The following is a 13,995-nucleotide window of genomic DNA, read 5'->3' as shown; positions in this document are numbered from 1 at the left end:
ATATGTCAACCTGTATCTGCCCATGGAGGCGCAGCAGTGACCCACTCTGGCATTCCTCACTCTTGCCTCCTGACCACTGATGTGGCCCTCCCTGGCAGACCCCCCATTCCCACAGCCTTCTGCCTCTTCCCTTGCAAAGTACAATTTTTGTTTCAACCATCTGCAGCTCCTTTTATGAAGTCCCCCTAGTCTAGTTAGATGTAATAAAAATGATCAGTGTTACAGTGGAAAGTGTTCCCGGCTTCACTGCATCCGGTCCCGAGGTTTTACAGAGATGCGAGGGTTTACAGACAGAGATGCCAAGGCTGCAGGAGACAAAGGATGGGGGGAGGCAGGCAGAGCTGTTTAGCGGCATCGGGACGGGCTTGGGCTGCCAGCTTAGTATTTAAGCAAGTACTCGCTGCTCATTATTTAACGTCACACCTGCAGTCAGGCATCTGCGGCCTCTCCTGGGGAGTGGCTGTGGAGAGGAGCTCATGGTGAAGTGTGCTGATGACGGTTGACACCAGGCAGGGTTTGGGGGCTGTATGAAGTGTGCCTTTGGAGAGAAGTGACAAAATGAAGGATTCTTCACCCCTGGAGAGAAGATGTGTTCTGCTGTTTAGCCTCTTCCAGGAAGAAGTGGAGACTGCATCCCCCCTCAGGGACTCAGGGCCCCAGGAAGCTCAGGTACTTAGCCTAGTTTGAAAGATTACAGTGTCACATCCCCCCTGTGTCTCTTGTCACCAGGGCAGGGGGTATGGTGTGTGTGTGTGTGCCATTTTCTACTTGCATTTCAGACTGGCAATATGTGCTGTGGGAAAACATACTGCTGAAAAGGTCTATAATGAAAATGGATGAGGAGACCTGCCACAGGGGAGTAAGCTGGATAGTTTCATGTCAATTGACACAAGCTAAAGTCATCTGAGAGGAGGGAGCCTCAATTAAGAAAATGCCTCCATAAGATCGGGCTGTAGGCAAGCTTGCAGGCCATTTTCTAGTCATTGATGGGGAGGGTTTTGCCTGTTGTGCATGGTGTTATCCCTAGGCTGGTGGTCCTGGGTTCTGTAAGAAAGTGAGCTGTGCAAGCCATGTGGAGCAATCCAGTAAGCAGCACCCTCCATGGCCTCTGCGTCAGCTCCTCCCTCCAGGTTCCTGTCCTGCTTGAATTCCTGTCCTGACTTCCATAGATGATGAACAGCAATGTCGAAGCAGAAGCAGAATAAACCTTTTCCTCCCCAAGTTGCTTTGGTCATGGTATCTGATCTTAGCAAAAGTAACCCAAGCTAAGTCAAGGAGTAAGTAAGGCCCAGTGTAGAAAGCTGAATCAGAGAGGCATACCAGCACTCAGAAACACAAGCTGTCTTTACCTGGTGGGAGCCACAGGGCTTGGAGAAGATCCACAAAAATCACAGCAAACTGGCTGCCCCACCCCACCTATGGGAGCACTTGATTATTGGGGTAAACTCATGATGTCAAATGTCTCATGTGCTGGCCCCTCCAATAACACCAACTGGAATAACATACAGACCTGACACAGAGCCCTAAAGAGTCCAACGATACTGGAAGCAGCAGTTGGCTGTCTCACATACAACTCTTGGACAGAAAGTGTCATCAGAGTGAGAGAAAGCAAAGGAAGAGGAGAAAGAGAAAGCAGAAGAAAGGGAAGCCAGGAGAGAGCAGGGAAAGAGCGCTATGCAAGCAGGCTCAACATCAAATACCAGAGCTCTTAGGGACCAGGAGCGAAGAGCTGTTACTGTGTGAACCACTGCAGCCATTCTTATCTAAAGGGGATAATAGAGCAAGCAAAAGATTGACCAAACACCCTCAGACACACCCATGGAGAAGTTCCAGCTCTGTAAATAGCATTTTAATCTCTGATGTATGGTTTATAATCTTTCCATTTCATATTTCTTCCTATTGTGGACAGAGATTTCAAGGTTCCAAGAGAGAAAAAAAATCTGCTAAGAAAATCCTATGAGGTTGTGGTCTTTTAATATCTATCTAGGGAAACCCCAGAGCTCACACAAGCATGGGCAATTACATTTGCCCCAGGGCCTACATTTTGTATGTGTGTGTGCATGTGTGTCTCTCTGTGTGTTCATGTGTGTGTGTATGTGTGTCTGTGTGTGTTCATATACGTGTGTGTGTGTGTGTGTGTGTGTGTACTTGTGTGTCTCTGTGTGTTCATGTGTGTGTGTGTGCATGTGCGTGTGCATGTTGTGTGTGTGGTTGATTTGGGTAGGTAGGGTAGCATCATGTCCTTTCTTCTCATCCAATATTGATGCTTTTAGCCCCCTTTACTACATTCTTCTTCCCTCCAGAATCAGCAGGTGTTAAATGCTCGGACCCTGGTAAAGTGATGCAGATATCAAAATGCAGATTGAGAAATGGATATGTATGCCTTGCTGGGCCTGTGGACAACAGACAACCTCTTACCTTTATCATAGATTTCCTTCAAGACCCCTCGTTTGATCAGCTCCTCTCTGCTCTGCCTCATCGATATCTTCCTTTCCAGAGCTGCAAGCAGGAGACAGAGAGACAGGTGTCAATGGCAACAGTCGTCTTTCTCCTCAACCCCGAAGGATCCGTCTGTTAACAGATACTATGATCTGATGAAAGAGCCTGTGAGTTCTGTTTTACTGATGCTAAGCTAATGGCACCAGTTAATATTTTAAACATCTGAAAAGACATGGAACCAGATTGTTTCAACTCTTCAAAATACTCTTAGAGTTACTTCTAAGGCAGTTTTTTTTTTTTTTAAACTGAATTTGATGTATGACTTCTGACTCTGACTTATGGTGGAGGATGCCTCTGCTTGGAGAAGCTTCAAATTTTGCCAGCCATGTGACTACTGGATAAAGAAACCAAGACTCTGAGCTTCTGTTTGGGGTTCTGCCTCTCAGTCAGAGGCATGCCCCTGCCTGAGTGTGGCTGCTCCTGTCAGACAGGCTGGGCATTTCACCAATCTGGCTCCTCAATGAGGGTCTCCTTGCTTTTCCAATATATTAAAATTAAATTGAGGCTTGCATTTGGATATTTATCCCCTGAAAAGCACCCTGTATTGCACAGTCCACAGGACCACCAGGGCACTATCTGTGGGGTGGTGGGTAAGCAGGGAAGATCTCTGGTTCACCTCTCCATGTAGCTCCATGTGGAGAGGCCACGTGAGAAATGAGCTTTGCCCAAGCCAGGTGCTTCTCCAGCTGAGCCACATGTGTGGTAGGTGGGGTTGGAGAAGAGAGAGAGCTCTCCTATGGGAAGAGTGGGTGTAATGAGGACCAGTGAAGGGGAAATAGACACAAAGAGCCCCCAGGAGGCAGCTGGGAGCCTGTGGAGGGAAAGAAGTCCCTTCAGCACCTGCAGTTCAGTCTCTGATAAACACAGGGGGAGCGGGATTCAGTGGCTTGTGTCAGCCTGAGCATTTCTGCATCCTTCAGGAGCATAATTATTTAGGGGTGACATGCTGACTTGGTACTGACAGAATAGAGGAGCAAAGCCACATGCAGCTTAGTTACACATATGCACAGATGCACCTTAATGGAATTTAGAATAAGAATGAGTGGGCATGAAGCAAAGCCTCCATGTGAGCCTATGATCCCTGAGATATCAGTCATATCTCTTTGCTGGTCTGGGAAAACAGGCACCTCACCCCAACTATTTACAAGTCCTCAGTAGTGCTGGGGCACCTTGATTTTGATAGAAAGTTCTCTGGGTCATTGTCAGACATGACTAGAGTCACACTCTGATAATATAGTTTGGTGAAGCATTTCTTTACCATATAGAGTGTTCTGGTTTCAATCCCCAGAACTATCAAGAAAACTTAATGTATATATATATTGGTCTCTTGGTCTACAGAGCTAGTTCCAGGACAGCCAAGGCTCCACAAAGAAGCCCTGTCATTAAAGAACAAAAACAAAACAAAAGAAACAACAACAACAAAAAGGGGCAAGGATTACAAGTGAGCATCTAGTTTTATGTAGGCTCAGGGGCCTTCCTGTCTGTCTACACTGGACTGCTTCATTCATTTTTGGATGTTGTGTATAACTTTTCATAGGGCATAAAATACGCACCATAGTTTCGTTCATGAATCTGTAACTAAAGGAAATTTGTTTCCATGTTTTCTGGATGAACTTGCTTCTGTGAGCCTTGTGTTTAGGTCCCCAAGAGAATTCACCATCCCGAAGGGCTTTTCTCACTTTGAAGCTTGAGGTACCATTTCTGGGCAGGCTGTTTGATATGCATTCTCATTACCCATGACAGTTATGTTTCATAACTTTTGAGGATTGCTTTTTTTGTTGTTGTTGTCAAGAATAAAAAGAAGAAGCAAGTGTTAGGTTTTGCCCAGGGGCTTCTCAGACCCTGTGCTCTGGCAATGGCCTTTCTCCCTCTCCCCTCACAGCGGCTGTAATAACAGGAATGGCTGGCACCATAGCGGGGCTGATTGTGAATCTGGACTCCTCACCCATCTGGAAAAAGTTTACTAAAGCATCCTCAGCTCTCAGGGATGATAGACAGAGGCTGTGTGTGATAGACACCACTCCCCTTTCTGGGGGAGGGGCACTACTGATGCTGGAACAAGTCGTTTGGTCCTGCTAAGGATATCAGAATGGAGACCTGTTTAGATTTCTTTTTTTCTTGTTTTCCTCCAGGCCAATTTATCTCTGTTGAAGACTCTGCTCATCTGTCTTTACATTCTGAAGGGAATAGACATGTAAGGGGAGAAGCCACTAGAAGTGATGGAGTGTGCAGCCGCCTCACAGTCTCTTCTACTTTCACTCCCTAAAACAGTCAACCTGCAATTAAAATCTGTAGCTTTGATTTTTTAAAAATATTTTATTTATTTGTTTGTTTATTTATTTACTTTTCACTCTTAATTTCTTTTTTTAAAATTTAAATTAGAAACAAGCTTCTTTTACATGTCAATCTCAGTTCCCTCTCCCTCCCCTCCTCTCCTGCCCCCCACAGACCCCCCTATCCCAACCACTTTCTGCTCCCCAGGGAGGTGAGGCCTTCTTTGGGGGATCTTTAAAGTCTGTCATATCATTTGGAGCAGGGCCTAGATCCTCCCCAGTGTGTCTAGGCTGAGAGAGTATCCCTCTATGAGGAGAGGGCTCCCAAAGTTCATTTGTGTATTAGGGGTAAATACTGATCCACTACCAGTGGCCCCGTAGATTGCCCAGACATCCAAACTGTCTTCCTCCTTCGGGGGGTCTGGGACAGTCCTATGCTGGTTTCCCAGCTATCAGTCTGGGGTCCATGAGCAAGCCCTTGTTCAGGTCAGCTGTTTGTGTGGGTTTCTCTAGCCTGGTCTTTACCCCTTTGCTCATCACTCTTTCCTCTCTGTAACTGGATTCCAGAATTCAGCTCAGTCTTTTAAAATCTCACAGCTCCAGGGAAAGGAAAATTTAAGCAAGAAATCTGTGAGTGACAGATAGGACTAAAGCTCCCAGAACCTTTAACATGCTTAAGCATCCGGTCCAGCTTCATGGATGATGTCAAAGGTTAATATGATCTCAATTGCCATAGCCCAGGAAGACCCCAAACAAAACAACCAACCCACGCATTGCAATGAAGCATACCTAGAATCCCAGCATTCAGGAGGCAGGGGCAGGAGTTTGAGGTCACCATAGGCTACATAGTAACCCCTGGTCTCAAAGCCAAGAACTTGGAATGCAGCTCAGTAGCACACCAATCAATCAGTGCAAGGCTTGGAGTTCAGTTTAATCTCCATCATGGAAAATAAGACAGAAAAATTAAGAAAAAGGAAGGAAGGAAACAGGAATATGAGCATGTGGGACCATGACTGTCTTTTAGATGGTGTGGTATGATAAACACATTAAATAGTCATTCAAGTCCAAAGGCAATCAGTACAAACACCCAATAACCCATCTCTCACTAAATCAGATGTCCAAGAATGGTAGAACGAGCTTAATATTTTTGCCAAGAGCCCAATTATTACTAGGTAGAGAGGGTTTCAATTACTTGATTGTACAAGGAAGACCTTCCTGAATCATTCATTCAACATGTATAATGACACCTTTCTACTTGTCAGCATGGGCCAAGTGATCCTCAGAATGAACATGCCTAGTGTGAGCATTTTTCTCTTATAGGTGGACCATGAAGTTCCCCACAGGCTCATATGTTGACAGCTTGCTTCTGGAACAACTGATCATGTTGCCTGGCATGGGAAAAACTTCTAGGGAGTAAAACCTAGTTGGAGGAATTTGGGTGATGGGGGGGGGCAGTGTACCTTTGAAGGAGACATTGGGATGTCGACACCCCTGCTTTGTATTTGTTTCTTAGCCATGATTTTGACTCACTACACATTGCCTGTGATTGAGTGTTGCTCTGCCACAGTCTTGAATGGGCAAGCAATCATGGACTAAGAAACCCTGAATCTGGGAGCTAAAACAAATGTTGCCTGCTTTTCAGTTGATGTTCTCGAATGTTTTATCACAGTAATGGAAAGCTAAATCTATTAGGAAATCCCATAGAGCCAATGAGGGCTAAGTGTTCTTGTCATATAATAAGCACTGGTTGTGGGGGCTGCTCTGTCAGTGTGATCTTACAGCCATTACCATAGCAACTTCAGCAGAATTGCCAGATGTAGGGATCCAAAAATCCACTGTGGTAGTTTGAATAAGAATGCACCCCCATAGGCTCATTTATTTGAATTCTTAGTCACCAAAGAGTGGAACTGTTTGAAATGATTAGAAGGATTAGGAGGTGTGGCCTTGTTGGAGGAAGTGTGTCACTGGGAGTGGGCACTGGGGTTTCAAAAAGTCCAGAATAGGCCCAGGTTCTTTCTTTGCCTGCTGCCTGCAGATCAGGATGTAAAGCCCTCAGCTATTTCTCCAGTGCCATGTCTGCCACCATGCTCCCTGTCCTGATGATAATGGACTAACCCTCTGAAAGTGTAAACAAGCCCCCAGTTAAATACTTTCTTTTATAAGGGCTGCCTTGGTTCTGGTGTGTGGTGATATTTTATGATCTAACAAATAAAGCTTGCCTGAAGATCAGAGTGCAAAGCTAGCCACAGCCATAGAGATCAGGCAGTGGTGGCATACTCCCTGAATCCCAGCACCAGAAAGGAATATAAGGTAGGAAGAGCCAGAGCTCAGATAGTCTGGTGGAGAGCAGTGCAGTCTCAAGTTCGGTGGATCACCCCTTCGGTCTGAGCATTGGTAGAGGTGAGAACTCTCTAGTAGCTGGCCACTTTGCTTTTCTGATCTTCAACTTTAACCCCCCAATGTCTGTCTCTGGATTTTTATTATTCATGCTACACAGGTGTCTCTTCACAGCAATAAAACAGTTATGAAGGCATCCATCCTCTTACTCTCTTTCTGTGTCTTTATAAAAAGTCACATGGCATCATGACAGTTCTATGACTCAGTCAGCTGCAGGGATTTCCCTTCAGGCTTGAATGGTCCTCGAGTACTGAAGAACCTATCTGGATCATTGCCCTAAATACTAAACAAACTAGCCTGGGCCTTGAGAAAGATTCCTTAAACCGGAAGCTACAGACACACCCAGGCAGAACAATCCGCTTCCTTCTCTTCCATTGTGAAGAAACACTCATACTCTGCATGTTCTTCTAATACAGGATTTGAATTGATTGTCTGGGGTTCAATGTTTCTTTCTTTGAAATATTGACTAGTCAAATATCTAGATGGGCCATCTCTGGCGTGAACTCCCCTGTTACTGTTATTAGGGAATTTCAGAACAGGTTTGGTGGGATGGTGCCAGAGGCACATGAAGAAAACTCACTGTCACGATGATGACCCAACTACTGAATTATCATCATCATCATCAGTAGTAGTAATAGTAGTAGTCATTGTAGCTAGTTGGGTCAGTTCTTCATGGCCCGCAAGGCCAGAGATGAGACTGTTTATTTACTTTTTTGTTGTTGTTGTGGTAATATTTAGATTTTCATCCACACAGTCTAAAGTCTACTTTACAGAAGAGTGTTGCCTTGCCCACAGATATTCAACAGATGAATGTAAGCTTAGATATCAGTTACTCAACAGATGCAAGCTCATATAAAAAAGAATCAGAGAAAAGTGGTACCTGTACTGACCGTATACAGACTCTTTCTCTATTTTCTATGAGTTTTATTCATGTATGTAATAAATTTTAGTCATAGTTACCTCCCATCCCTCTCTCCCATTCCCCTTACCACTGAAATCCTTCTCAACACGCCCCCACCCCTACTTTCATTATAGATTCCCTTTGCTCGCCTGGCCACCATTCACTAAACAATACCCTAAAACCAGCATTTCCGTTGCAGTTGCTATGGTGTATCAGCTAGTCATCTAGTCATGGGGTCAAGTGCTCAGCAAGATACCACATGTTTTATGAAAGTATTCTGCTGAATGTAAGAGACTAGATTTTGGCATCTTTGGGTTTGGAACTTCTATGGACTGCAGAATTATGCAATGAGAACACAGCTGACACACCATGGAGCTAACACCATGGGACCATTTTCTGATGGAGGAGGCCCACACACAGGGAGGTGGGAGTATTTGCTTTATGAATGGTCACTGTCCTTACTGTAAATTCCCCTGTGAAGCCATGGCACTCCCTTTCTATGGTGGGATTCATCTCCAAAGCTCCAGCAGTGTATTAATCAATTACTGGGCACATTTTCCCGTATGCATTGGTATATTGGATGACTCCTCTCAGACATTCTAAAGTCATTTACAATTATACCCCCAAGGTATTTAAAATAGTTCTCAATTTGCCACAAATATAGATTACTAATTGATTATTAATTATAGATACACATTATTGATTATAAATACAGATTGTAGATGTAAATACTGATTAACTATCAATATAAATTATTGATTATTAATTTCAAAATCATTATCATTCTTCCAATTGCCTTCAGACTTATACTCTCTGCCCTAGAGAGATTTACATGCTTTTTAAACAAAAAAGGGGCAGATGTCAGGGGCCATGAGAGATACAGCAGGTGTTAACTAGTGTTAACTTTCAAGAGCCTGCTTTGTTCTCTTACTCAGACTAACTGCACACACTTTCACTTCAAAACAAGTTCAAACTAAAGACATTTTGTAAATAGATCGTAAGTTTGAAACCTTACAGCTAGGTACAAGATCATAGCCACAGATGTCCAACTAAGGTTACAAAGAAAAGCATGCCTCTTCTTTACTTGCGGTCTGCTAACAATAGGTCTGTGTCTTAAAAGTTGTCACTGGGCACTGTGCCCTCCCTGTCTGGTCACAGTTTTGCTCCTATGGCCTTGGACCCTTGTGTTGTCATGGTAAACAGCTCAGCTTCTTATAGCTTCTTCTAGGAATGTGCTTTTGCCCAATGAGAGAAACTTCTTTCTCACTTCAAAGCTCCTGAAGAAGAAGAGATTTTAGAGTAGAAGAAAAAGCTAGAAGAAGAAGCATGGAGAAGTTAAAAGTAGGACAGGATTTTTAGAGTAGAAAGAGAACAATAAAGAACACAGGAAATAAAGACCATGACCCTCAGATTGTATGTGAGGTTACTATAGCAATCTTTTACTCCCTTCTTCACTCCCAAGAAACGTTTCACCTTTGGAACCCTGGGTAGGGGATGGAGCAGGTCTTTTAGCCCTTACATAGAACCATGCCCCACTGGTACCAAGAGATGACTGTGACCACACAGGAGCAGGGCAAGGTCTTCATGTCTGAGCTGGAAGACCCTAACGATGAAAGTGACCAAGCATTTACTTCCATGTATTTCTGCTGCTGTGGTAGGAGCTTGAGTCAGGGGAGCTTGGTGCTATGGTGAGTACTCTTGGCTAGGCACTGACCAATGCATTCAGCTCCGAGGCTTCCCCAATATGCAAAGGTGTAGACTCCTTTAACCTCAAGTAAACCAATACCACAGGGCAAAAGCCCATCAACAATTCGGCTTTGTTGTAACTGATAGTATGTCTTTGACAGTAATTCAGATAGCATCATTTCCTCTGGAGTGACAAGGTGTGAGACTAGATGATGCTACCAACAGGTCTGTTTTTCTCCTTGCTACAGGACAAGTGCTTCCCCACCAGATCCCAGGCATGCTTATGTGGAAAAGGAAGGGACATAGCTTCATTCTAAGTTGTAAGCTATGTGGTTGAGAATATGTTATTCATAGATTTTAAGTGTACTCACAAATGGAACAAACCAGCTGGAAAAGCATTTGGGAGGGTACTGAAGCTCATTACGGGTTATTCTTAGCTTTTCTACATGTGAAAATGTCCCCTATATACATGGAACACGTGCCTTACTTTTTTAGAGATGCATGGTGAGAGGCCTGTGATTTATATTAAAAGACTTCAGAATGGGGTTGGGGAGATGGCTTGGTGGGCATGAAGATCTGGGTTCAAATCACCAGCACCCATGTAAAGAACTTGAGCACCTGTGACCCCAGAGCTGTGAGGAATGGAGACAGGAGGGTTGATGGAAGCCAGCCTAATTCAGTTCAGTGAGACACTCAGTCACAAGGGAATAAGGTGGAGCGCGCCAAAGAAGAGCATATGCACACAGGAGTACAGGTACAAACACCTGCCCATGTGTGTGCATACACTACACACATGACCACACACGCATGCACACACACTCCTTCAGAAAACAAGCATTATATGCCATCAAAGTTTAGTAACTGTTAGAAGGTAGTCATAAAATCCTCTCATCTTCTCATGTTTGTCCATTTCCAAAATAAGAAGTAGACACACAAGGGAATTTTTCAAGAAATGTTGAGTGAAGAAAGTGAAACAAAGAACACATGTAAGATGATTCCATCTGTATGAAATTCAAGAGGGCAGTCAAAGCTACAGGTATGATCTGTCCACAGATCTAGGCTTGTAACTACATAGAAAAGCAAGGAAATGCTTTCTGATAAGAATCAGGACAGTGGTCACCACTCAAGAGGGAAATGGACATTAAAATGATGCACCGAAGGGCATCTAAGTGCTGGCAGTATTTTACTTTTGAGACTTGTGATGCAGTTACACAGTATTTGCTTTATAGCTACCTCAAGAAGTACATATGGGTGTTTAACCAAGTTTTTAACATGTGTTCTATTTCTCCAAACAATAACATTCAAAGGTGTTCTCAACAACTCTACTTCTCTTTGTCGCTTTGCAATAGTCTCCAAAGGGGAATATAAAGCTCAGCCGATGTGTGATGTAATCACAGCTGTCCAGCAAATTGACTCCTGTCTATGGAAGACAGGGTGATGATAAAGGAATAGATGCCATGATGTGCCTTTTATTGGTCATTCCCTCAGGCAGGCCCAACAGTGTACAGAAGGGTTGCTCTTAATGTTCACTTACTCTTCTTCAAGGCTCCAGGGGGCTTCATGGGTCCTGCATGTGTGGGTTAAGAATCCAAGCAGAAAGTGTCCGAATTTGAATGATTTTACAGAAGGAAAGGCTCTGAAAATTTGGAAAACATAATTGACTATTCCTGGAGTCCATCATTAAAAGAACAAATCAACAGAGGAATGATCTGGTGAGGTCACCAGGGATGCTAACAGCACAGTTTGCATCTCCTACTTTCTATCTTTAAGCTAACCAGCACGGGGGGGGGGGGCTCCTCATCATCAGGATGAGCACGGCTGTCTCCTCTGAGATCAATCAGATGCTGCCTCATCAATCACCACCATCAGCATCAATCAGTCATCATCATCATCATCATCATCATCATCACCATCATCATCATCACCATCATCATCATCATCATCCTCCCCTGGCTCTCTAGTATAGGACACAGTAGAACATGATGCCTTCCTTCCTTCCTTCCTTCCTTCCTTCCTTCCTTCCTTCCTTCCTTCCTTCCTTCCTTCCTTCCTTCCTTCCTTCAGACTCGAAGACCAACTTGACTGGCACATATCGGTGAACAATCCAGGTCTATGAATGTGGGCTGAGGACTCCTCATTTGAAATGCTGGGGGTCCCAGAAGTGTTAGATTTTGATTTGAATGGAGTTTGAAATACTTACATATACATAATGAGCTACCTTGGGGATGGCGCTCAATTCTACATATAAAATTCATTTATGTTTCATTTCCCACTCGTACATACAGCTTATCGGTAATTTCAAACGGTATTTTAGTGCACCTTCATTCTGACTGTAACTCATCCTTTAAGGTCAGGTGTGGAGGTTTTCATTTGCTGTATAATGTTGGCACACAAAAAGTTCAGAATTTTGAAATGTTTCTAATTTTGGATTTTTAGGTTGAGGATGTTTCACTTGTATTGTCCAGAGTATATAAAGCACTGTTGCAGGGTGAGTGTGGATGTGTGGGCTCTGTGTTGATGTCTGTGGCAAGCTTGTGTCACCTCAAGGGGCCGTGCTGAGCTGGCCCCCCTCTTCCCTGGCTCAGGGAAAACTGGTCCTGCCTCTTGCTGGACAATGCAGCAAGAGAACTGTCCCCAACCTTCATGGGAGAGCTGGCTGCTGCACTCAGGAGAGATGGCCCCACCCCTCACCACAGGCAGGGAGAACCAACCATAATGACATGAGGGTAGGGGAGCTGGCTGTGTCCCTTGCCTGAGGTAGGCAGCCCCAGTGGCCTGGACTAAACAGTTTAACTACCATCCAGGCCCACAGCCAGGCCTTGGGTTGGCCCACCCTAACATCTATTCCGTCTATGATCCGCTGGAGCTTGTGAAGGGACTGGTCCCGTAGAACAGGGTCTCCATGACTTGAAGCAATCACAGGATATCCTGGAGGAGGTTGGGTGAGGATCCAGTGATGACTGTGGACCAGAAACCAGAGGCTTTGAACCAGACCATTGAAAAAAAAAAAAGCTGATTGGACAAAAGTGTATGCTGTGTAACACACATACTCTCAGTGCCACCATGGCAAATGAAGAGGTGGGGAAGAAGGGTTTTTGTTTGCTTGTTTTCTTCTTGTTTTTGTTAGTTAGTTTGCTTGCTTTGTTTTGTTTAGGTTTTGTTGTTGTCGTTTAATTTTCTTTTGTGGGAGCACTGCAGGGGTAAGGGGAGGACCCACTTTTGCACACTATCCACAGCAAAAGGATGCTCAACAGCCCTCAAATAAAAATAAATAAATAAATAAATAAATAAATAAAAAGCACTACCTCTCCCCCTCTCTCTTCCCCTATCCCCCACAAAACAACAAAAGCAAAAATTGAAATTTACCCCTATTTATGAAGGCAATCACTGGCTCTGGCATCTCCCAGCCAGCACTGCGGGTGGTAAAAATTCTGCATTGTGCTGTTGACTCTGATGGCTGGCATGCCATTCTGAGCTACACTGACTTTCATGCCAGAGCACAATGGAACTGCTCCCAAGGTGGGAATGCAAGACTGCTTTGAAGAACTTAATTGAGAATCCAATTTTCAAGACTTTGTTGTATTACAGTAGTAATTCTGACTTCTGTTGGGTGGCTGTGTGTGTGGACGTAAGTCCACTGCTTTCTTCAACCCTGCACCCATCCTTGTGGCCTTGTGGCTCCTCTTGTCATCCAGTACTATCAGTCACAGTCCTTCCGTTATCTTTGCTAGTCTTCATCTTTTGCATTTCTGCACAGAAGTGAGAATGAGTTCGTGCATCCCCATTAAGAAGATCCTATTTGATTTTTGATTGAAACCACACTGAATCTAGAGATTCTTTCTGGGACAGTTGACATCTTTACATATTGAGCCTTCTAGTTCAGGGATGTGGTCCGCATCTTCATTTGTCGATGCATTATTATAAATGGTATTTTATAAATTATCTTCCAGTGTGTGTTGCAGGTAAATAGTGATATATTTAGTAAGGTCTCTGTACTTCAGCATAAGTGGAGATTATTTCTGGGACTCCCAGATGCTGCGCCCTTACAGAAATGGTCAAGTGTTTGCATATCCACCTACACATCTTAGGCCAATATCATGTAAATAGCTGCTTGATATTTAGGAAGCAGTGATGAGAAAAATAATCTGTTTCAGTAGAAATACGATGTTTTTCTTAAAAAGTTTTTATCCACAGTTGGTTGAACTCATGGATATGGAACCCATAGATATGGGGAATCAT

At 44.0% G+C, this 13,995-nt stretch overlaps 1 protein-coding gene across 1 annotated transcript in view; it reads right to left on the bottom strand.

Annotated features, from left to right (window-relative positions):
- Positions 1-13,995, bottom strand: part of Phactr1 (phosphatase and actin regulator 1) — a 462,322-nt gene that overhangs the window by 105,430 nt on the left and 342,897 nt on the right. Inside the window, exon 4 of the mRNA XM_035442934.1 lies at positions 2,419-2,499. Coding sequence (XP_035298825.1) covers positions 2,419-2,499 — 81 coding nt within the window. The remainder of the gene's footprint in view (positions 1-2,418; positions 2,500-13,995) is intronic.

This window comes from Cricetulus griseus, chromosome 3 (assembly GCF_003668045.3).
Source record: "Cricetulus griseus strain 17A/GY chromosome 3, alternate assembly CriGri-PICRH-1.0, whole genome shotgun sequence".
Classification (NCBI taxonomy): domain Eukaryota; kingdom Metazoa; phylum Chordata; class Mammalia; order Rodentia; family Cricetidae; genus Cricetulus; species Cricetulus griseus.
The sequence above is the reverse complement of the archived record's forward strand: the minus strand, read 5'-3'. Positions and strand labels throughout refer to the sequence as shown.